The sequence below is a fragment of the Pogona vitticeps genome, chromosome 3 (genome assembly GCF_051106095.1).
Source record: "Pogona vitticeps strain Pit_001003342236 chromosome 3, PviZW2.1, whole genome shotgun sequence".
NCBI classification, from domain to species: Eukaryota; Metazoa; Chordata; class Lepidosauria; order Squamata; family Agamidae; genus Pogona; species Pogona vitticeps.
Window position 1 is genome coordinate 98758548 of NC_135785.1, and position 21821 is coordinate 98780368.

At 43.0% G+C, this 21821-nt stretch overlaps 1 protein-coding gene across 1 annotated transcript in view; it reads left to right on the forward strand.

The window, feature by feature from the left end:
* ANK3 (ankyrin 3) overlaps positions 1-21821 on the forward strand; it is a 543412-nt gene that overhangs the window by 45994 nt on the left and 475597 nt on the right. The window contains exon 2 of the mRNA XM_072995141.2: positions 16639-16677. Coding sequence (XP_072851242.2) covers positions 16639-16677 — 39 coding nt within the window. The remainder of the gene's footprint in view (positions 1-16638; positions 16678-21821) is intronic.

Here is a 21821-nt window from a genome sequence, read left to right on the forward strand (position 1 = left end):
TATGTGCATGGTCAGCTTCTGTACGCTGGAGCCCATATAATAATTTTGTGGATAAGAGCTTAGTTTGGCAAGTGCAGCTTAGGAAATAGTGATTCCTCAGGGGTGTGAAAAGATGTGCTTGCCAAAATCCTCTCATCTAGAAAACTGTTAAAAGTACAGTAGCCCTAATATTTATGGCAGGCCTCCCTAGCCTGGAAACCTACAAGTATATCTGATTACAACCCTCATGACCTCTAATCTTTGGGAGGAATAGCCCAGTAGATTTGGAGGTCCCCAGTTTGGTGAAGAATGAATATCTCCCTCAAATAAATAATTGAATGAATTAAAGAGAATGATAAAGAGATTTATCAACTGAATCTTGAAACTATCCAAGAACAGTTTTTGGATCTGGTTCATTTCCTTCTGTTCCTCTGGAGATGAAATTTGAAATGACTTTCTTGTACTTTGATTCAAAAGATGTTCTGAAAACATTTTGTTCTAATAAACTGAGGTGGAGGCAGCAGCTAAAATTGAAAGCTATAATTGAATCTCTTAGAAACATATGAATGGAACAAAGGAGGGAAGCAATAACACACACACACATAAACACATACACACACGCACACACACACACACACACACAATTCTATTGACTTGCAACAGGGGTGGGCAATCTTGTCCAGGCTAAGGACCTTATTCCATTTTGGCTGGCAGCATGGGAGGGGGCTATACCTGCTCTCAAAGAAAGCTCCAGGGGGGAAAAAAAACAAATACAACATATTTTACCATATATAGTGGTCATTTGTTGCTTTACAGCTGATATTTTTGCTTTAAATTGCATTTATTTAGAGTGCAAACATATTGTCTAAACACCAAACAGAAAGCTGCCATCAAAAATCACATACTTAGGAAACTGACTGGTTCAGACTGTGGTGCACATCCACAAATAATAAGAAAAGCAGCACATTCCCTGTACTACTACATGGCAGAATATGCTAGTGCCGTATGGTATAAATCAGCACATGCCAAACAAGTGGAGGTAGCTCTTAATGAATCATGCAGGATCATTACTGGCTACCTGAAACCTACCAAAATTGAAAAAAATATTTTTCTTTGAGTGGCATTGCCCCTCCTGATGTACATTGAGATGTGCTACCAACTAATGTATGTATGTATGTATGTATGTATGTATGTATGTATGTATGTATGTATGTATGTATGTATGTATGTATGTATGTATGTATGTATGTATGTATGTATGTATGTATGTATGTATGTGAAAGACAAATTCTACGACGATCTGGCAGCTACTATCAAAAAAGTCCCTGAAAGAGAGTCACTGTTCATTCTTGGAGACTTTAATGCTAGAGTTGGTGCTGATCACAATTCTTGGCCCACTTGTCTAGGCCGTTTTGGCATTGGAAAGATGAACGAAAATGGCCAACGCTTACTGGAGTTTTGCTGTTACTATGGTCTCTGTGTCAGCAACACATTCTTTAATACGAAGCTGCAACACAGAGTTTCCTGGAGACATCCAAGATCCAAGCATTGGCATCAGCTCGATTTGATCCTCACTAGACGTTCTAGCCTTCCTAGTGTTACGATCACATGCAGCTACCAGAGTGCTGATTGCGATACTGATCACTCCCTGGTGTGTAGTAGAGTAAAACTGCGAACAAAGAAATTGTATCACATGAAAAAGGAAGGAAGACCACGTATTGACATCAACAAGACTCGCGATCAAAGAAAAGTGAAGGAATTTGCCCAAGCACTCGAGGAAACCCTTCCAGGTCCAGCTAATGTAAATGCACCTGAACGATGGGAACACTTCAAGAACACTGTCTACAACACCGCCTTGTCCACCTTCGGCAAGAAGACCAGAAAGATGGCTGACTGGTTCGAAGCCCATTCGGAGGAGTTAATGCCAGCCATTGAGGATAAGAGAAGAGCTCTAGCAGCATACAAAGCCTGTCCTAGCGAGTACAACCTGCAAGCTCTTCGAGCTGCTCGTAGCCAAGTCCAACAGGCTGCCAGGAGATGCTCCAATGACTATTGGCTTCAGCTTTGCTCTCAGATACAGATAGCAGCGGACACAGGTAACATCAAAGGAATGTATGATGGTATCAAGCAGGCCTTAGGTCCATTACAGAAGAAATCTGCTCCCTTGAAGTCTACTACAGGTGTGATCATCCAGGACCGAGCACAGCAGATGGAACGCTGGGTGCAGCACTACTCCGAGCTATATTCCAGAAAGAATGTAGTAACCGAAGAAGCATTAAATAACATTGAGTGCCTGCCTGTCTTGAGCTGGACAGCGAACCAACCCTAGCAGAAATAAATGCGGCCCTGGATTCCCTCACCTCTGGCAAGGCACCTGGAAGGGACAACATCCCTGTTGAAGTGCTGAAATGCGGTAAGGAGATCATCATCACCGAACTGTATGAAATCTTTTGTCTCTGCTGGAGGGAAGGTGGAGTACCACAGGACATGAAGGATGCAAACATTGTCACGTTGTACAAGAACAAAGGTGACAGGGGTGACTGCAATAACTACCGTGGTATCTCTCTTCTTAGCGTTGTAGGGAAGCTGCTTGCCCGTGTTGTGCTGAAGAGGCTCCAGGTGCTTGCAGACAGAGTCTATCCGGAATCACAGTGTGGATTTCGAGCAAGTAGATCCACCACTGACATGGTATTCTCCCTCCGACAGTTGCAGGAGAAATGCAGGGAACAACAACAGCCACTCTTAGTGGCCTTCATAGACCTTACAAAAGCATTTGACTTGGTTAGCAGGGATGGCCTTTTCAAAATACTTCCCAAGATTGGATGTCCACCTCGTCTCCTTAACATCATCAGGTCCTTCCACGATGGAATGAAAGGCACTGTAGTTTTTGACGGCTCAACATCAGATCCCTTTGACATCCGAAGCGGAGTGAAACAGGGCTGTGTCCTCGCACCAACACTTTTTGGGATCTTTTTTGCTGTCATGCTGAAGCATGCCTTTGGAACTGCAACAGAAGGTGTCTATCTCTGGACTAGATCAGATGGAAAGCTCTTTAATCTCTCTAGATTGAGAGCGAAGACCAAAGTCCAACTGAAATGCATGCGGGACTTCCTCTTTGCAGACGATGCAGCCATTGTTGCCCACTCTGCTGAAGACCTCCAACAACTCATGAATCGTTTCAGCAAGGCCTGCCAAGACTTTGGACTAACAATCAGCCTGAAGAAAACACAAGTCATGGGCCAGGGTGTGAATTGGAGGTTGTTCATGACTTTGTGTACCTTGGCTCAACCATCTCTGACACCCTCTCTCTAGATGTCGAGCTGGATAAACGCATTGGAAAAGCAGCCACCATGTTCTCTAGACTCACAAAGAGAGTATGGCTCAATAAGAAACTGACAACACATACCAAGATCCAGGTCTATAGAGCCTGTGTCCTGAGCACACTCCTGTACTGCAGCGAGTCCTGGACCCTTTGTGCCCGGCAGGAGAGGAAGCTGAACACCTTCCATATGCGTTGCCTACGACGGATTTTTGGTATCACCTGGCAGGACAGAGTTCCAAATAGTGTAGTCCTAGAACGAGCTGGAATTTTCAGCATGCATACATTACTGAAACAGCGACGTCTACGCTGGCTTGGGCACGTTGTGAGAATGGCTGATGGTCGGATTCCAAAGGATCTCCTATATGGAGAATTAGTACAGGGAAATCGCCCCAGAGGGAGACCACAGCTGCGATACAAGGATATCTGCAAGCGGGATCTGAAGGCCTTAGGAATAGACCTCAACAGATGGGAAACTCTGACATCTGATCGTTCAGCCTGGAGGCAGGCAGTACATCATGGCCTCTCCCAATTTGAAGAGACCCTTGTCCAGCAGGCCGAGGCAAAGAGGAAGTCACAAAGGAAGCAAAACCAGGGAGCTGGACAGGGGACAGATTGGATTTGTCTCCAGTGTGGAAGGGATTGTCACTCTCGAATTGGCCTCCTCAGCCACACTAGACGCTGTTCCAAGTCCTCCATACAGAGCACGCTACCATAGTCTTTCGAGACTGAAGGATGCCTACTATGTATGCATGCATGCATGCATGCATGCATGCATGCATGCATGTATGTATGTATGTATGTATGTATGTATGTATGTATGTATGTATGTATGTATGTATGTATGTATGTATGTAAGTAAGTAAGTAAGTAAGTAAGTAAGTAAGTAAGTAAGTAAGTAAGTAAGTAAGTAAGTAAGTAAGTAAGTAAGTAAGTAAGTAAGTAAGTAATATAGCACCAAACCCATCCATGGACACCAGCCCCCTAGGCAATATCTTAAATCAAGGAAAAGTTTTCTGCACACATCTGAAGCTCTAAGTATTAAACCAGAAGAGGCTAGGCTAAATCTATGGAGAACACCTTGCTGAATAGATGAATGCCAGATAATATTTCCAATCAGGACAAGACTCTGACTGGACTCTTTGGAAATCAATAGACTTTAAAGCAAAGTAGGAAGATCAAAGACTAAGTGAAATGGGGCTACTTGAATATATATTATGTGACTATGTAGAGAAATTCAATCAATGGAGCACTTATGTGCATGCAATTAATGCCCCACTCTATGTACTGAAGGAGATCTAGCAAATGGCTGAGATAATGCTATTGAAAGAGCCCACTTCTGGTAAAACAATAATTATCTTAACATTTTAGTTTGTTTTTAATTTCACCTGTATTTCATATATGTCCGTAATTTTAAATGATGTCACACTCTGATACAAATAAATAAATAAATAAACAAACAAACAAACAAACACACACACACACACACACACACACACACACACACACACATACATACATACATACATACATACATACATACATACATACATACATACATACATACATACATACATACATACATACATACATACATACATACTGCATTTATTTACTTTAATTGGGTTAATAGGTTATGGAAGTCTTCATTCAAATGTTGTTCCAGAATTGGGAAGCATTTGATGTCCTTAATCAGTTAGGCTAATTAAGATAGATAAATAGAATTTAGAGTGAAAATAAAGTGTGTAAGTAATGATTGATCACTGAACAAGGTAACCCATGCTGGAAAAAGAATGGAAAAGGACCCTCAACATACCTTACTACAAGACAAAATAAATATGGTAAGAACAGGTAAATGCAATAAAACCCAGGAATGGAATAAACAGTAAAAATAGAATTGACAGAGGGAGACAGAGATTTCACAGCAAACTAAAAACTAAATGAAATAAAGGGACGCCACCTGCTGTATGTGCCTGTATATAGAACAGCAAAATGCAGAGCAGAATGACAATAGTTCTAGAAAGAGATTAGCCAGACTGAGTGACTGAGCAAGAGAAAGGGAAGAATGAATGTCAGTCACAACTTGCAGATCAGTCCACAAGGGAAGAATGATATTGAGTGGATTAAAAACTGGCTGTACATGCAACTGTTTTCTGGAAGGGAAACAATTTGAGGCCATAACAGAAGCGTTTTTATCAGAGTGCTGCATAAGTAATAGACAAGCACAATGTTCAGGATGAAAATAAAGCAAAGGCTTAAATCCACATGCCACTAAGAGGAAAACAGGGCGCTGGTGCAGTTTTGTTATCAGCCATTTACCCTAGTGGTACATGGCCCTCTAGTGACTGTACTAGCAGCTATGCATTAGATTCCTCCTTTGGGTGTAGTCCAGAAATAGTACCTATGAGTGTAACATAATTTGTGCTAGCAGAATGACACTATTGGATATTGGTTTGCGTATCCAGTGCCAATATTGAATGGGTCTGAATCCATCTTCTATATTAAAAAATCAACTACCTCTGTATTCAAAATGCTGGCAAATGAACAGATCATCACTGTCATGTCTCTATTCTGAGTTTCCACAGGTATCTGTCCAGCTAGTGGTGAAACTGGAATGTTGGACTTAAAGGACCTTGGGTCTTGTCCAAAACCCCGAAAGCAGGTCAAGCTTACTTCTGTGCTGAATTCATACTTAGACCACTGAGTGCAGGAGTGCAGTACAGCTATCAGAATGTTTATCAGCATATTGAGTGAAAGCCTTAAGTGTAAATATTCTGATTTTGAAAAAGGTGCCTGTGGATGATAAAGGCTGAAACAAGCCTTGCTAAACTTGTTACCCTGCAGACATTTTGGACTGCTGTTCCAATCAGCCCAGCTAACATGGGCAGTGGTGGGATTATGGAAGCTGATATCCCTAGCACCTGGAGGGCACAGAGCCGGGGAAGACTACCTCAAACTCTTTAAAGTGCAGTATGGTGTGGTGGACAGAGTGGTGGACCTCAATTCAAATCCCATTTTGGCCATGAAAATAATTGTGTGTGTGGAACTGATGAAGCCATTCTGTAAATATCTCATTTACTTTGAAAACTTTATCTTCATAAGTTGGTTTCAGCTTGATAGCACATAACAGCATAACAAGGTAGAATTAATAAGAGACCATTATTCTTTAAGTATGAAAACAAGTCCAATCTTTTACCAAATATAGAATGAACATGGCCAAAGTTCAAGCTGAATTTCAAAAAAGGAATAGGCGTTAGACATCATTTTGTAAACATTTTTTGGATACTGGATTGTACCAAAGAATTCCAGAAGAAAATCAGAGTGTACAATATAGATTAGGCCAAAGCCTTTAATTATGTGGATCATGAAAAGCTATGGATTGTTCCAAAAGAAATGGCTGTGCTGCAGCATTTGATTGTCTGGATGTGTAAACTGTAGTCAAGTGCAGAAGCTAGTGTTAGAACAGAATATGGAGAAATAGAATGGGTTTCCTATAGACAAACTTGTAAGACAGAGATATCTTTTATTTCCCCATCTGAACTGAAGTCTGTATGCAGAATCAATCATACAGTAGTTGATTTACATATAAATGAAAAAGTAGTGAAAACTGGTGGAAGAAACATTGAGAATTTAAGATTTACAGGTGACACAATATTATTGGCAGAAAGCAGCAATGATTGATTCAATAAAAGAAACCAGGGTCTTGTGTTTAGAAGAAATCAGCAAGGTTATTAATAATAGGACCGTTTGGCAGTCACTGCTTCATAGGAGCAGAATAGGTTGGAAGCAACTTGGTGGCACATGACAACAACAAAAGAGTTGAAATAGAAGAGCAAGCTTAAACCAAACAACAACAACAAAACACACCTTTGCTACAAAATGAATGTTAAACCAATGGAGGTAAATACCACAGATACTATGGTATCAACTAGTACTTTTGAGAGCTTGTGTCATGTATTAGTGTGCTTGACTACAACTTTCAGGTTCTAACCACCAGCGAATCATGAAATTCACTAGATGACTCTGGTATATAATGCAGTCACTCGTAAACCTTGCCTGTTCGTAATTCCAAGTGTATATCTGTGGGTATATATATACAGTATAGCACTGTGATTAGGTTCATTCAAAACCTGGATTAGTTCCACCGTTTTGGCGGGAAATGATGATTGAGTCCTGTCTGAAACATTAGCATGTTCAACTTTATTAACTTTCTGTGTTTCTACAGCTGCCCCCAGACTATGAAATGCCCTCCCGACTGAGATTCGTCTGGCGCCGACACTGATGACATTTCGGCGCCAGGTCAAAACCTTTCTGTTCCAGAAGGCTTTTAACTGAAATAATATTAGCTGTGGGTCCGATGGCAATTTTATATATATTTTAATTGTATTTTAATTGTTACATATCTTTTTGTATTTAAAATGCTGTAAGCCGCCCAGAGACCTTTGGGTAGTGTGGGCGGCATATAAATTAAATAAATAAATAAACTACTTTGGTTGGATCAAAACAAGACAGATCTGGTAAATGTCCATAACTTGGGGATGAAAACTTTTCTTGTCGGTTTGGGTAACTCACTTTGGGGGGGGCTGGACCAAATCGCTGCCAATCCATAGGATTCCGCAGAGGGATGCTCCTCACTGCACAAATCGTGTCGCAGCATGGGTGTCGAGCCCAGTCCCCTTCTTTTGGGGGTTGGTTGTAAGTTGGGTCCTGCCGGATCACTTTCCTTCCACATCCACGTCCCAATGGGAAAACAATCACTGTCCATTCCAAAGTCTTGTACACCATTTCTCCCTCCGTCTTCACCTCTGGATCTGGTAACAATCCACCAACCTTTAGGTTGGGAAAATCCTTCAAAAGCCCATGCGCCTTCTCGTAAGTGGAGTCTATTCCTCTCCCATCTTTTCTCTCCTCCTTCATCACCATCCCACTTTCGTCTGTCTTGCTGCCAAACCACTGTTCCCCCTCCTGCTCTATACTTTCCTCACACACTGATACTTATAGTTCCTCCTTTTCTTTTCCTCCTTCCTCCACTAGGCAAACTTCTATTTTCCCTTTTTCATCATCTGCCTCTTTCCTTTCCTCTACTGACACATCTTTTTGTTCAATCACCTCTCCCTCCTTTATTCCCTTTTCCCTTTCTGATGTTCCTATGGGTGAAGATGGTTCACTATCCTTTTTCTCTCCTTCACAAGCACAGAAGTCAGTACACCCCCTCACATTTCATAAATATTTCAGTATATCTTTTCATGTGGCAACACTGAAGAAATGACACTTGGCTACAATGTAAAGCAGTGAGTATACACCTTGTATAACAGTGTAAATGTGCTGTCCCCTCGAAATAATGCAACACACAGTCATTAGTATTTAAACCACTGGCAACAAAAGTGAGTACACCCCTAAGTGACAATGTCCAAATTGGGCCCAAGTAGCTGTTTTCCCTCCCTGGTGTCATGCGACTCATTAGTGCCACAAGTCTCAGGTGTGAAGGGGGAGCAGGTGTTATTGCTCTCACTCTCTCAGACCGTTCACTGGAAGTTCCACATGGCACCTCATGGTAATGAACTGTCTGAGGATCTGAAAAAAATGAATTGTTGCTCTACATAAAGATGGACTTGGCCAGTGGCAGCGAACCTTTTTGGGCCCGAGTGCCCAAACCGGAAAAGGAAAGAAAAGAAAAACTCAGTGGGCGGCAGGTGGCAGCGGCGGCAGCAGCAGAAACGGAAGTGATGGTGGCGGAACCGGAAGTGGCAGCGGAAGGGGGAATCTCAGGCACGGAGGTGCCTTGAGACCCCACTCCAGATCTGTCGCCAGCACCAGCTGCTCTGGATTCTGGCCTGCCACCTGTTGAAACTCCAGCACCGCTGCCGCAGCCACCTCCTGAGGTTTGGCTGTGTGAGTGTGTGTGTGTGGGGGGACTAGCGATCCATTAACTTATGGCTTGTGTGCCTGCAGAAAGAGCTCTGCATGCCAGTTGTGGCCCGTGTGCCATAGGTTTACTGGCCTAGGCTATAAGAAAATTGCCCAAACCCTGAAACTGAGCTGCAACAAAGTGACCAAGACCATACAGTGGTTTAACAGGACAGGTTCCACTCAGAACAGGCCTTGCCATGGTCAACTAAAGAAGTTGAGTGCCCGTGCTCAGCGTCATATCCAGAGGTTGGCTTTGGGAAATAGATGTATGAGTACTGCCAACATTGCTGCAGAGGCTGAAGGGGTGGTCAATGCTCAGACCATACGCCACACACTGCATCAAATTGGTCTCCAGGGCTGTTGTCCCAGAAGGAAGCCTCTTCTAAAGATGATGCACAAGAAAGCCCGCATACAGTTTGCTGCAGACAAGCAGACTAAGGACACGGATTTCTGGAACCATGTCCTGTGGTCCAGTGAGACCAAAATAAACTTATTTGGTTCAGATGGTGTCAAGCATGTGTGGTGGCAACCAGGTGAGGAGTACAAAGACAAGTGTGTCATACCTACAGTCAAACATGGTGGTGGAAGTGTCATGATCTGGGGCTACATGAGTGCTGCCAGCACTGGGGAGCTACAGTTCACTGAGGGAACCATGAATGCCAACATGTACTGTGACATACTGAAGCAGAGCATGATCCCCTCCCTTTGAAGACTCCAACATGATAACGACCCCAAACACACCTCCAAAATGACTACTGCCTTGCTAAAGAAGCTGAGGGTAAAGTTGATGGACTGGCCAAGCATGTCTCCAGACCTAAACCCTATTGAGCATCTATGGGGCATCCTGAAATGGAAGGTGGAGGCACGCAAGGTCTCTAAATTCCACCAGCTCTGTGATGTCATCATGGAGAGGTGGAAGAGGACTCCAGTGGTAACCTCTGAAGGTCTGGTGAACTTTATGCCCAAGAGGGTTAAGGCAGTGCTGGAAAATAAAGGTGGCCACAAGAAATATTGACACTTTGTGCCCAGTTTGGACATTGTCCCTTAGGAGTGTACTCATTTTTGTTGCCAGCGGTTTAGACATTAATGGCTGTGTATTGCGTTATGTTGAGGGGACAGCACATTTACACTGTTACACAAGCTGTATAGTCACTGCTTTACATTGTAGTCAAGTGTCATTTCTTCAGTGTTGTCACATGAAAAGATATACTAATTTTTTTATGAAATGCGAGGGGGTGTACTCACTTCTGTGATATACTCTCTCTGTGTGTGTGTGTGTGTGTAATATCTACATTTGTGAGCATATACATGTATAGGTTTCCGCACCAAGACAGGCTAAGAAGACCTCCACAAGAAATCGAGACTTCTCAGTTGTGGCACCATCCTTATAGAATGGGCTCTCGTTACAGCTTTGCCAGGCCCTCTCCCTCCCAGACTTCAAGAAGGAGCTGAAGACAGTGCTGTTTAAAGACACTTTTAAGGGCATCCTCTTTTGAGTCATGATGTGTCTAAGTAGCTGGTCCCACCATCTTTTAGGTTTTGGCTTGGTTTTTACTAGATTAGATTTTGTTTTGTTTTTTGCTTTTTCTTTTTTACTTTTGATTTGTTATGTTTTGTTTATTGGTTGCATTTTCTCTTCAGTTCTAAACTGCTTATCACTAGTCAGGTGGTATACGAGGATATGAAACAAACAGATAAACAAACATCTCTCTCTCTCTCTCTCTCTCTCTCTCTCACACACACACACACACACACACACACACACACACACACACACACACACACACACACACACACACACACACACACACACACACACACACACACACACACACACACACACCCTTGTATATAGAAAGGAAGAATGAGAGTTCTCTGCTGCATGCTTCCTATCTACTCTGCCTTGGAAGGACAGGCGATTTTTTAAAATCTTGTAAATGCATATTATTTGTGCTGTGAGAGGAAAATTAATGTGTGAAAATGACTGAGGTAGAACAGGATGGAGGTAAAGATCACCATTTGGAGTCACTTCATCATTTTGTCTGCAGTCCGTCTGATATACACTTACCTTGTAATAAGTCTCACTAAATGCAATCATACTTCTTAGGAGACATGTGTAGGATTATATTGTTAATTGACTTTTTAGGAGGAAAATACTTCCATGTTAAGAGTGAGAAGGAGGGATCTGCATAGTAAAAACTTTTGTTTCATTTCAGGTTCTGTGAGAGGTTCTTTTCTTGTCTTTCATGCACAGATCCTTTTGTTAAACATGAAAGGATCTGCTGTTTCTGGTTCTTGGGTTTTTTAACCCCCACATATGTATGCATCCCAAAAAATCCAAAAGATAAATAATAATAAAAGTTACAGGACTTGCTCCAACTGCAGGTTTGCCTCCTTGTGGAAGAAGAAGGAGGAGTATCTTCTATTGACCTTCTTGGACCCCCAAATTAAACAGTGGGCAATGGATTATTAAGCAGGAGCAAGGTGGAGAGGCAATTGGCATCCAACTTACCATCACATGTAGCAACAGCTATTGAAGAAGGTCCAGCTAGTACTGAGAGGTCAGACAGAGAAGGAAGATACTAGCACTGCTCATGGGATCTCAAACAGCACTACTACTAGTTGTATTCCAGAACCCAAGTCCCTCACTCCTGAAACAAAAGGGCAAGCTTTCTGGGACACTGTCTTGAAAAGCATGGCAGGGGCCTGTCTTCCAGAGACACCACGCAGGAGGAAGGACATGGCCAAGGTCAAGGTGTACGTGCAGGACCCCTGCAAACCTAAGGAGACTGTTCACTTGTCTTACTAGGCTGAGAAACAGTTTGTCTGGGGAGGTCTTCCCAAGGTGGCAGTGGGAATCCTGTCTTGTCCAACAAGTAGTGTGCCCAGTGGGAAAGTTTTGTCTCGAAAAGAAAAAAAAAACATTGTCAGTCCACACCATGTCATGTCTGGGACTGGGATCTATAGACGTATTTGTTTTCTTTAAGGCCAACCTACCACTGCTGGGCTTCCCTGAAGTTTCCTTTAAATAAGACAGAATTCTACACTCTCCTCACGGTTCTAGGCATGTCATGCTTCAGTCTGCTGCCCCCTCCTTCTGCTTCTTTCATTCTTCCGACTGCTACTCCAAGATTGTCCTCGCTCACCCAACTGCGCTATGCCCCATGCTGTTGGCACAGTTCCCACCCAACACCCCAGGCTATCTACTGCTCCAATCTGCCTGCCAGTGCTGCCCAAGGTATTTTCCCCACATTCCCATTGTGACTTGCTACTAGCATTCCCATTGTTCAGGGTCCAATCAGTATGCCCGTTACATTCATTTCCTAATACCTAGGCACTGCTGGCTGGTGGTGTGTACTCTTTGTTTAGCACAATCACTGGGAAGGTGTCAGAGGACACAGGGAAATCTTTTTAAAAGGTTTTGCCTGGTTGTGAGTGTGTGTGTTTTAAAGGGGAAAATAATGACTATATAGTATTCATGTTGATTGTAGTGGAGTTCTGGATATCTGGGAATTCTGAATGTTTAAATTTCAAAATTCTGAATCAAAAGGGCCATGTTTCCAAATCTGAATTCTGGTGCTTGTGCAGATCCCTAAAAAATAGGGTTTGTTTTTCAGGTGAAAGCTTCTAAGAAGTGGATCATTTCCCACCTTCTGGTATTAAAAATATTTTTCTAGGTTTCAGGTCTCTCGCCTGATCTCATTGGTTCTATACATGAAATTTTGCCAGATTTTTTTAAACCCAGTGTCACCCTTGATTAGAAGTGTGGCTGTTGGCTACCGTTTACTTCCTGCTCAGATCAGTGACTACCCTAGAACAGCCATGCTAGCATTTCTTTAAATGCTCTTTTTTTCCCTCTGAAACTTGGAGATCTAGTTACACCAATCTCTCAGAAGAGGGCGACAAGGATGATCAGGGAGCTGGAAACCAAGCCTTATGAGGAAAGGCTGAAAGAATTGGGCATGTTTAGCCTTGAGAAAAGAAGACTAAGGGGTGATATAGCACTTTTCAAATATTTGAAAGGCTATTATAGAGAGGAGGGCAAGATCTGTTCTTGATCATCCCAGAGTGCAGGACATGCAACAATGGGCTCAAGTTAAAGGAAGCCAGATTTCAGTTGAATATCAGGAAAAACCTCCTAACGTTGGAGCAATACGACAGTGGAACCAGTTACCTCAGGAGTGGGCGAGTGCTCCAACACTGGAGGCATTCAAGAAAATCTTAGATAATCACCATGCAGATATGCTTTCATTGTATTCCTGCATTGAGCAGGGGGTTGGACTTGATGGCCTTCTAGGCCCCTTCCAACTTCACTTTTCTATGATTTTATGATTCTATAAGACAGAACATGTCAATGAGTTTATAAGATTATATTTTTACTATTGAGAGGTTAAGGGAATACAGCAGGATGCTCTTATCCACGGGATCAGCATTTCCAGATTCACTTATCCATAATCAGAAAATATTAAAAATATTAAAAGGAAAAAAATCCTGAAAAAACTATTTTCACACACATTACCAGAACACTGGGGGGGGGGGACAGAGACTGTGCTGTGAATATTTGCTAGTGAAGAATAGATAGAGTGGTCTTGGCTGCCTTCTAGTGACCACGTCTGGTAACGCATATGAAAATGGAGGGGGGGGTCCTACTGCATAAGAAAAAATAAGTATACAGGAGACATTCGGAGAGAAAGTCTGTTTCTTTTATAATTCTAGAAGCCTGTAAGTCAAGACTTGGCTGGGTGTATTTGGAATGTATGGTGATAAATTAAACATAATTTTAGTACACAAATGTGTACTAAATGTACAGAAATGTGGTGGAAATGTGCACCACTGGACTACATTCACTGGCTAAAATCCAGTAGTAACTAGAGTAGGATCATTGAATCCCATTAGGGATTTGTAGTCAACACCTTTGTAAGTTTCTTCTCACCAAACTCTTATCTTGGGTGCAATCTCAAAATCTCCCTGGAATGCAACAAATTGGCTTTCGTGCTGGTGTGTCCACTACTGATCATGTTTTCCTATTATCCTTTCTAGCTGAAAAATATTCCATTTATCACCAAACTAATCTCTATGTTGCCTTTGTCAACCTTAAGGGTGCCTTTGATTCCATTAACAGAAGTCTACTATGGGAAAAGCTATCCAAGTGGGGAATCAGCCCTCACCTTTTGTTTTTGCTTCGCCATCTTCATACTCTTAACTTGACCCAAGTCCGTCTCCCCAATTCACATTTCCTAATTGATAGGATCCCTGTTCTTAAAGGTGTACACCAAGGATGTATCCTTGTCCCCCTGCTTTTTAATCTTTTTCCAGCTGATTTCCCTTCTTTTCTTTTAGACTTTGATAATTCCCCTCCAGCCCTTAATGGGACTCCTCTTCCTGTCCTCCTTTATGCTGACGATATAGTCCTACTTTCTCTCAGTAAATCTGATTTACGTTCTTCTCTTACCCATTTACAACAATACTGCTCGTTAAATTATCTTACCATCAATTCAGACAAGACAAAAAGTATGGTTTTCTCTAAACGCTGATCTCCTTCCTTCTGGTCAATAGGTCCCCACTCTTATAATCAAGTACAAACCTTTAAGTACTTAGGGATCCTCTTGCATTACAAACTACTTTGGTCCCCTCACAAAAAAGCTGCCATTTCATTCACATCTAAGAATCTAAAGGCAATTGCCAAGTTTTACTTCTCCACCGGTAATCAATTTGTCCCAGCTGCCCTTCATATATTCCAAACCAAAATTATCTCACAATTGTTATATGGAGTTCCTGTTTGGATTGCATTGGCCCACTCTGACCTTGACTGCTTAGCAACTTCTTTCTTTAGGAAGATCCTTGGCCTTCCAAATTCCATTCGACTTGCCTCTATCCTATTTGAATTAGGGACCCATCTCCCCTCAGCTCTAGTTTGGTCTCTCACCTTTAAATATTGGCTTTGTTTTTTTTTAACCAGGCCCTCGGATTCGTTACTTTATGCTCTGTTAAGAGATTCTTACTCCCCCAAATGGATACAACTTATCCATTCTAAACTGTCATCCATTTCTATCCCACTAGAATCACTCTTTGATTTGGAATTATCTCTCGCTCACTCTCATATCAAAGCTAAGTTATATCAGTGGGAGTTTGAACATCTAAGTGACCTCCTTAATCCCACATTTTCTCCAAAATATTTTGGCTTATCCCCTGTTTTAGAATATCCTTTAAATTATTTCAGTCTATTGACTAATCCTATGTGGCAGAGAGCTTTCATGCTAGCTTGGTTTAACATCTTCCCGTCGGCCATGCATTTTGGCCGCTTTTCCTAAAGACAAAAGACTGCCTTTTCTGTCATTTGTTGCCTGACACCTTAGACCATATTCTGTTTAGATGCCCAGCACACCACTCCCATTGCAAACTCTTTTTAGATCACTAGCTGATTCCCATTTCGGATCACTTCCCAGATCTTCTCCCTATCTTCTGGAGTGATCACTGTGCTCCCCTCACTGAGGCGGTGGCAAACTACTTAAGTGAAATGTTGAGACTTACTGTTGCCTTATAATGTTGAATTCCCCTTACCCCATTCTCCGGATAATATGTATTATTTCTCATGATTTTGTACTTCCTCATTAATGTTTATTTTGTCTATTTCCCCTGAGTTACTGCCTAATGCCAATAAAAGTTTTTAAAAAACACCTTTGTAAGTTGCATAGTTTCAGTGGGCCTATTCCAGTTGTGACTTATCACTGGACTTCAGCCATTGATTTTTTTTTTTGGACTTATATACCGCCCCATAGCGCTACAAGCACTCTCCGGGCGGTTTACAATTTAATTATACAGGCTACACATTGCCCCCCCCCAGCAAGCTGGGTACTCATTTTACTGACCTCGGAAGGATAGAAGGCTGAGTCAACCTTGAGCCGGCTACCTGGGATTTGAACCCCAGGTCGTGAGCATGGAAGCTATATAGAACCTCTAGATTTAGAGTTCATCTGCCACTAAATACTAGTTGTTGGCAGGAAATAGTGTAGAAAGTTGACTGTTCCCAGCTTTATGGACTTCCCATGAAACATTTGTTTGGACAGTATATGAAACCTTTTTTTCACTAGATGAGACTGGAATCTTACACAGCAGGGCTGATTTTATGTTATCATAATTGTGCCTGTCTGATTCTTCCAGATGGTGATTTATTATGCTGTGATGTTGCTGCTGTCGTTAGCCGTGAGGCTTTCCTTTGCATATTGCTTATCCTCTCCTGCCTTCTGTGTCTTGTAGATGCATTTGCTTCAGGCTGCTTCATATACTTGTGTTTCTCCACGTTGTCATTTTCCACTGTGTTAATCTTCATGAATGTAGTCATTTCTCCCCATAAAAAGATGGAGAGATTAACCCCCCCCCGCCCATGTTTATCTTCTCTAAAGTTCTGGGTTTCTGTTTTTGTTTTTTAGGTGTATCACAGACTCTGTCCTCCTGGAAACACTAAAAAGGTAAACAAATAAATACATTCTACAGTATCAGTTCCCCTGTTTTCTCTCTGCTCTTAATTCTCAATTATTAGAAGTTAATTAATGTCAGATACCTGTACATGAAAAAAAATACTGTGTGTGTAGCAAGTTGCTTGATGGAGTTACAAAATGATTGCCATCCTCTCCAGTTCTTAAAAAAACTGGAATTCTTACTCTCGTCCTACATTAACTAATAGTATTAATGTGCCTTTTTGGGAGAGAACAATCCCAGTATTGAATTAAAATGGCAAATCCCTAAGAATATTATCCCCAGCACTCTGCAGGAATGCATCCACAAGCAGTGTTCTTTATGCTTTCGCTCTAGAAGAGAAAAACAGAAACGTTTCAGTCATTTCAGTCTTGATGGAGTTCTGCTTTATTAACATACATGTGTGTGTGTGTTTGTGGGGAGAAATGGCAAGTGGTCTAAGTCAAGTAAGGTACATAATGTAGTGCAAAAATGAACTAAAACTGTATATAGTCATATATACAATACTGATGTCTCAAAATGATTACATCCGCCAAACTTAATATTATCTCGTCTGGTTTTACAGTCGGGATGTGAAATTTCCAGAGATCCGAGGACCACAAAATTCCACATCTGGATCTCTCAGGACTATACTCATTACTGTTTTTATCATGGGATTGTGCCAGTTTTATTGTGTTGTCATTGCTTTATTGGTATATTGAACTTTATGTTTTCAATTTCTACACTGCCCACAGATTTTTGGCTGCTGAGCAGTTTAAAATGTTGTAAATAAAGGAATAAATCTGCAGAAAATGGATTTTTATTTTGAAAATATTGTTCATTGTAGTTAGCAATGCTGATAATTAAAATCATAATGATTGAAGTGCCCTTGGGTAGAAAATGATTCATTTTAAGATTGCCGAAATACCTTTCTCTTTCTCTGTCTTCTCTTTGTCCTTTTCCTCTTTTGTTGAAAGCAAAATAATTAATTGTGGTGATTTAAGCAAGAAGTGACCATGTCATAGCCTGTGAACCAAATCTGATTTCTTAGGTACTGGTACTTTTGCAGGATCCTTGGAGGATATATATCATATTTTAATGGAGTGATAGCAAATTGTATACTCATAGCTTGATTGTTATGCAAAATAAGAAGTGTTTTGAAGCTATAAGCAAATTGTATTGATCAGACTTTAATTTTTGTACTTTCTGATTTTTTATTTAATATATAAGCTTGATTTATGTATAGGAATAGGAATTTGGGATTCTTGCTAGATCAAGTTACCAAGATGGCACCGGTGGCGGGCAGATAGCGTTTTTCCGCTGTTCCAGTTTGTTTCTTTTTTCTTTTGTTCTTCCTTTCCTCTGTCCCTCTCTTTTGTCCTCTTCTGCTTTACTCTGCTCGTTTTTACCTGGACCATCACTGGACCGTGCTGTGCTGTGCTGGTGAAAAGGCTGTTTTGTAGGCTAACGCTGTGAGCTTTGTTGCAGGACAAGCGGGGGGGGGCGAGTGTATGTGGGTGAGAGCAAAGACCGACACTGAGCTTGATATGCGGGGGTTGGAATTTGGCCGGCCAGTGGAGCTTGGAAAGACATCATGCTAGATCAAGGGGGCCACGGCTGGAGGCTGCTGGAGACCTACGAGGAGGGAGAGGAAAGCCATGGAGAGCCTGGAAACCATTGGAATCCCACTGAAATCTTTGCAGCTGCAGAAGGACGCCTGTGAAACTTCGGGGATGTCAGGAGGTCTCGTGGAGTAGGTCGTTGTGCCCGGGGTTCAGTCTGAGAGTGAGCCAAAAATCCGCCTTGTGGGAGCTTGAAAAACCACCTTGGAGCGAAAAATCTGCTGGCCGTGGGTCCCTGCTGGCTGTATTTGCGAGTCGCCATGTTGGGACTTGTAAAAACTGTCCTCCGGGGGAAGAGAGGGGCAACAGTAGCACTACTACCAGCTTTAATCCTTGTGCTACAATGTCTTCCTCTCTTCCCTGATGAAAGCCTTGAAACACGCCAGTTTTATAAGAACTGCACTCTTGCTTTCATGACTCTAATAACACCTATCATAGAAACACCAGGACGGATAAGGGTCTGGGTCAGAGTGAGGTGGAAGAGGCCTATATGAGGGGGTAATTTAATTTAATTTAATTTAATTTAATTTAATTTAATTCACTTTAATATTTATTGTTAGATATCAATGTCTATTTTTAGATACTATTTGTTAATTTTTATTATTGTTTTACTGTATCACCTTAGTGTATTTTGTTTATCTAGTTTCTTTCCTTCTTTCCTACTTTCTTATCTGACATGGAGAGGAGGGCCTGCCCCCCCAGCGAGGGTTCTAACATCAGTGTGATTACGGGTAGAGGGAGATATGGTGCTGGCACAGTGCCTACTCGTGTTAGAACAGTGAACAGATTCTGAAGGCTGTTCACTGTTCTGGCACTGTGACCAGCTGCCAAAATTGAGGCAGGCAGATCAGCTGGCCCTCCACGCTAGAGCTGGTGCTGTTGAATGCCAGGTCTGTATCCGATAAATCCCAGCTCATACAATATCTTATTCTGGAGAACGATGCAGACCTGGCGTGCATAACTGAGACCTGGATAGGTGAGGAAGGAGGGGTTCCTTTGACCCTTTCCTGCCCTCCTGGTTATGCAGTCCAGCACCAGGGTAGACTGGAGGGGCGGGGGGAGTCGTCATTGTTTATAGAAAATCCTTGGAGGTCACGAGGCGCTCCTCAGTGGTGAAACCAGGCTTGAAGGCCCTTCATGTGTGGATTGGGGCCAGGGATGGTATTGGGATCTTGCTGGGTTACCACGCTCCCTGCGACCCAGCCACCTCCCTATCAGAGCTGGCAGACTTCATCTCCACAGCACTGTTGGAGTCTCCAAGGCTTTTGGTCCTGGGTGACTTCAGTATCCATGCGGAAGCGGAGGTATCCAGTCCAGCTCTTGAGTTCTTGGAAACCATGGCTTCCTTGAATTTGTCCCAACATGGTCTCACACACATGGGCGGCCATATGCTGGAGCTGGTTTTCTTCACCAAGTGTAGCGAGCGTGGTCTGATGGTGACTGACCTTGTGTCAGTCCCCTTGTCATGGTCAGACCACCACCTAATAAAATGTAACCTCTCAGTGGCACTTCCTCCCCGCAGGGAGCATAGACCTATTTTAATGGACCGCCCTCGAAGGTTACTGGATCCATTGAGATTCCAGGATACCATAAGAGGGATTCCACCTGCACTGTCTGGTGCTCCTGTTGAAGCTCTGGTTGACAGTTGGCTTACCACCGCCACTAGGGCTGTAGACATGATCGATCCCAAACGCTCTCTCAGGAGCAGAGCTCGGCCAGGATCCTGGTATAATCGGGATCTACGAGCAATGAAGCAAAACAGGAGATGGCTAGAGTGCATTTGGAGAAAGGAACCAATGGGTTATAATAAGATAGTTGTCAGGATCGCAACTAACCATTACCTGGCTAAGGTAAAGGCTGCTAGGCAATCTCATTTCGCTGACCGGATAAGCGAAGCTTCCAATCAGCAGGCGGAACTTTTCCGTATAGTTCTTGATCTATCTGGAATTGGTCTGGGTGAAGGGCCTCCCGCTAGCATCTCACCTGACCAATTTGCAGCTTTTAAAAATCAAAAGTGGAGACCATCTTGCATGACCTCTATCCTTTTTTGAATACAATGGATCGAGCTGAGATGTCCAGCGCTCCGCCTTGCCCGGTGATTCTTGATTGCTGTCAGCCTGTGACAACAGATTTGGTGGACAAGGCGCTTGATCGTTGTTGGGCCACCACCTCCTCTCTTGTCCCTTGTCCGGCCTGGCTAATCAAAGCATCCAGGCCTGTAACAACCGAATGGGCCACCACAATAATAAATGGGTCTCTCCAGGAGGGCAAGGTTCCCCTTGCCCTCAAGGAGACACTCATTAGGCCCATTAGGAAGAAACCAAATTTGGCGGTGGACAACATTGTAAATTATAGGCCCGTCACCAATGTGTCGTTCCTCAGCAAAGTGGTCGAGAGGGTGGTGGCAGACCAGCTTCAGGCGCTTTTGGACGAAACCAGTGCTCTGGACTGTTGGGAAATTGTATGCTTTTACAATGTATATAGCAGACATTGTTTTGGGCACAGGTCAGTTTCCAGTAAGGATGATCATTAACCTGCTTTAGTATCTAAGATAATTTCCTGTCTCTGGGTAAATTGTATTAACTTCATGTGTATTTAAAAATGTTATCTGTCTGTTTACCCTGCTCTGTATTCAGGAATGTTTACCCTGATTGTGTATTTAGGATTTATCTGTCTCTGTTTACCTCTGTTTACCATGCCTGTGTATTCAGGATATTAACCGCCTCTGTTTAGAATAGTTTTTGATTAACTTGTTCAAAGGTAGGGGAGACAATAAAAGAGGGCGAGGCGGAGGAGGGGAGAGAGCTCTCACTGAACAGCATGCTAGAGAGCACGCTGTTTAGTCCATCCGGATCCCGCCCTGAAACACACACCCGAGCGCTCGTCTCCTTTCTCCTTGCTGGTCAAGAGGGGAGGGAGGCTTCATCTGCAGATCCCGAGACAGGCTTCATCTGCAAGATCCCTACTTCCCCTCAACTTGCAGATCCCGACACTGGACCCATTTCAGTCAGGCTTCAGGCCGCACTATGGCACAGAAACGGCACTGTCCGCACTGTTGGATGACCTGTTGAGGGAGGCCGATGGGGGCAATATGTCCTTGTTGGTCCTCCTTGATATCTCAGCTGCCTGGGATGCTCTCCGAGTTGGGAATCGGTGGCCTGGTGCTTGCCTGGCTCCGTTCCTTCTTGGAGGACCGTCTCCAGAGAGTACATCTTGGGGAGAATGTCTCGGCCCCATCGAGCCTCAATTGTGGGGTCCTGCAGGAGTTGATCATATCTCCAATGCTGTTTAATATCTATATGAGGCCACTGGGTGAGGTCATCAGGGGGTGTGGGGCATCGTGCCATGTACGCTGATGACACACAGCTCTACATCTCCTTTTCACCTACTTCAGTGGATGCCATTCTGTCCCTTCAGCGCTGCCTGGAGACTGTACTGCAATGGATGCAGCTGAATGGATTGAGGCTGAACCCAGACAAGACGGAGGTCTTGAGGGTGGGTGGTCCCTCCATTAACGGTCTAGGTGACTCCCTTTC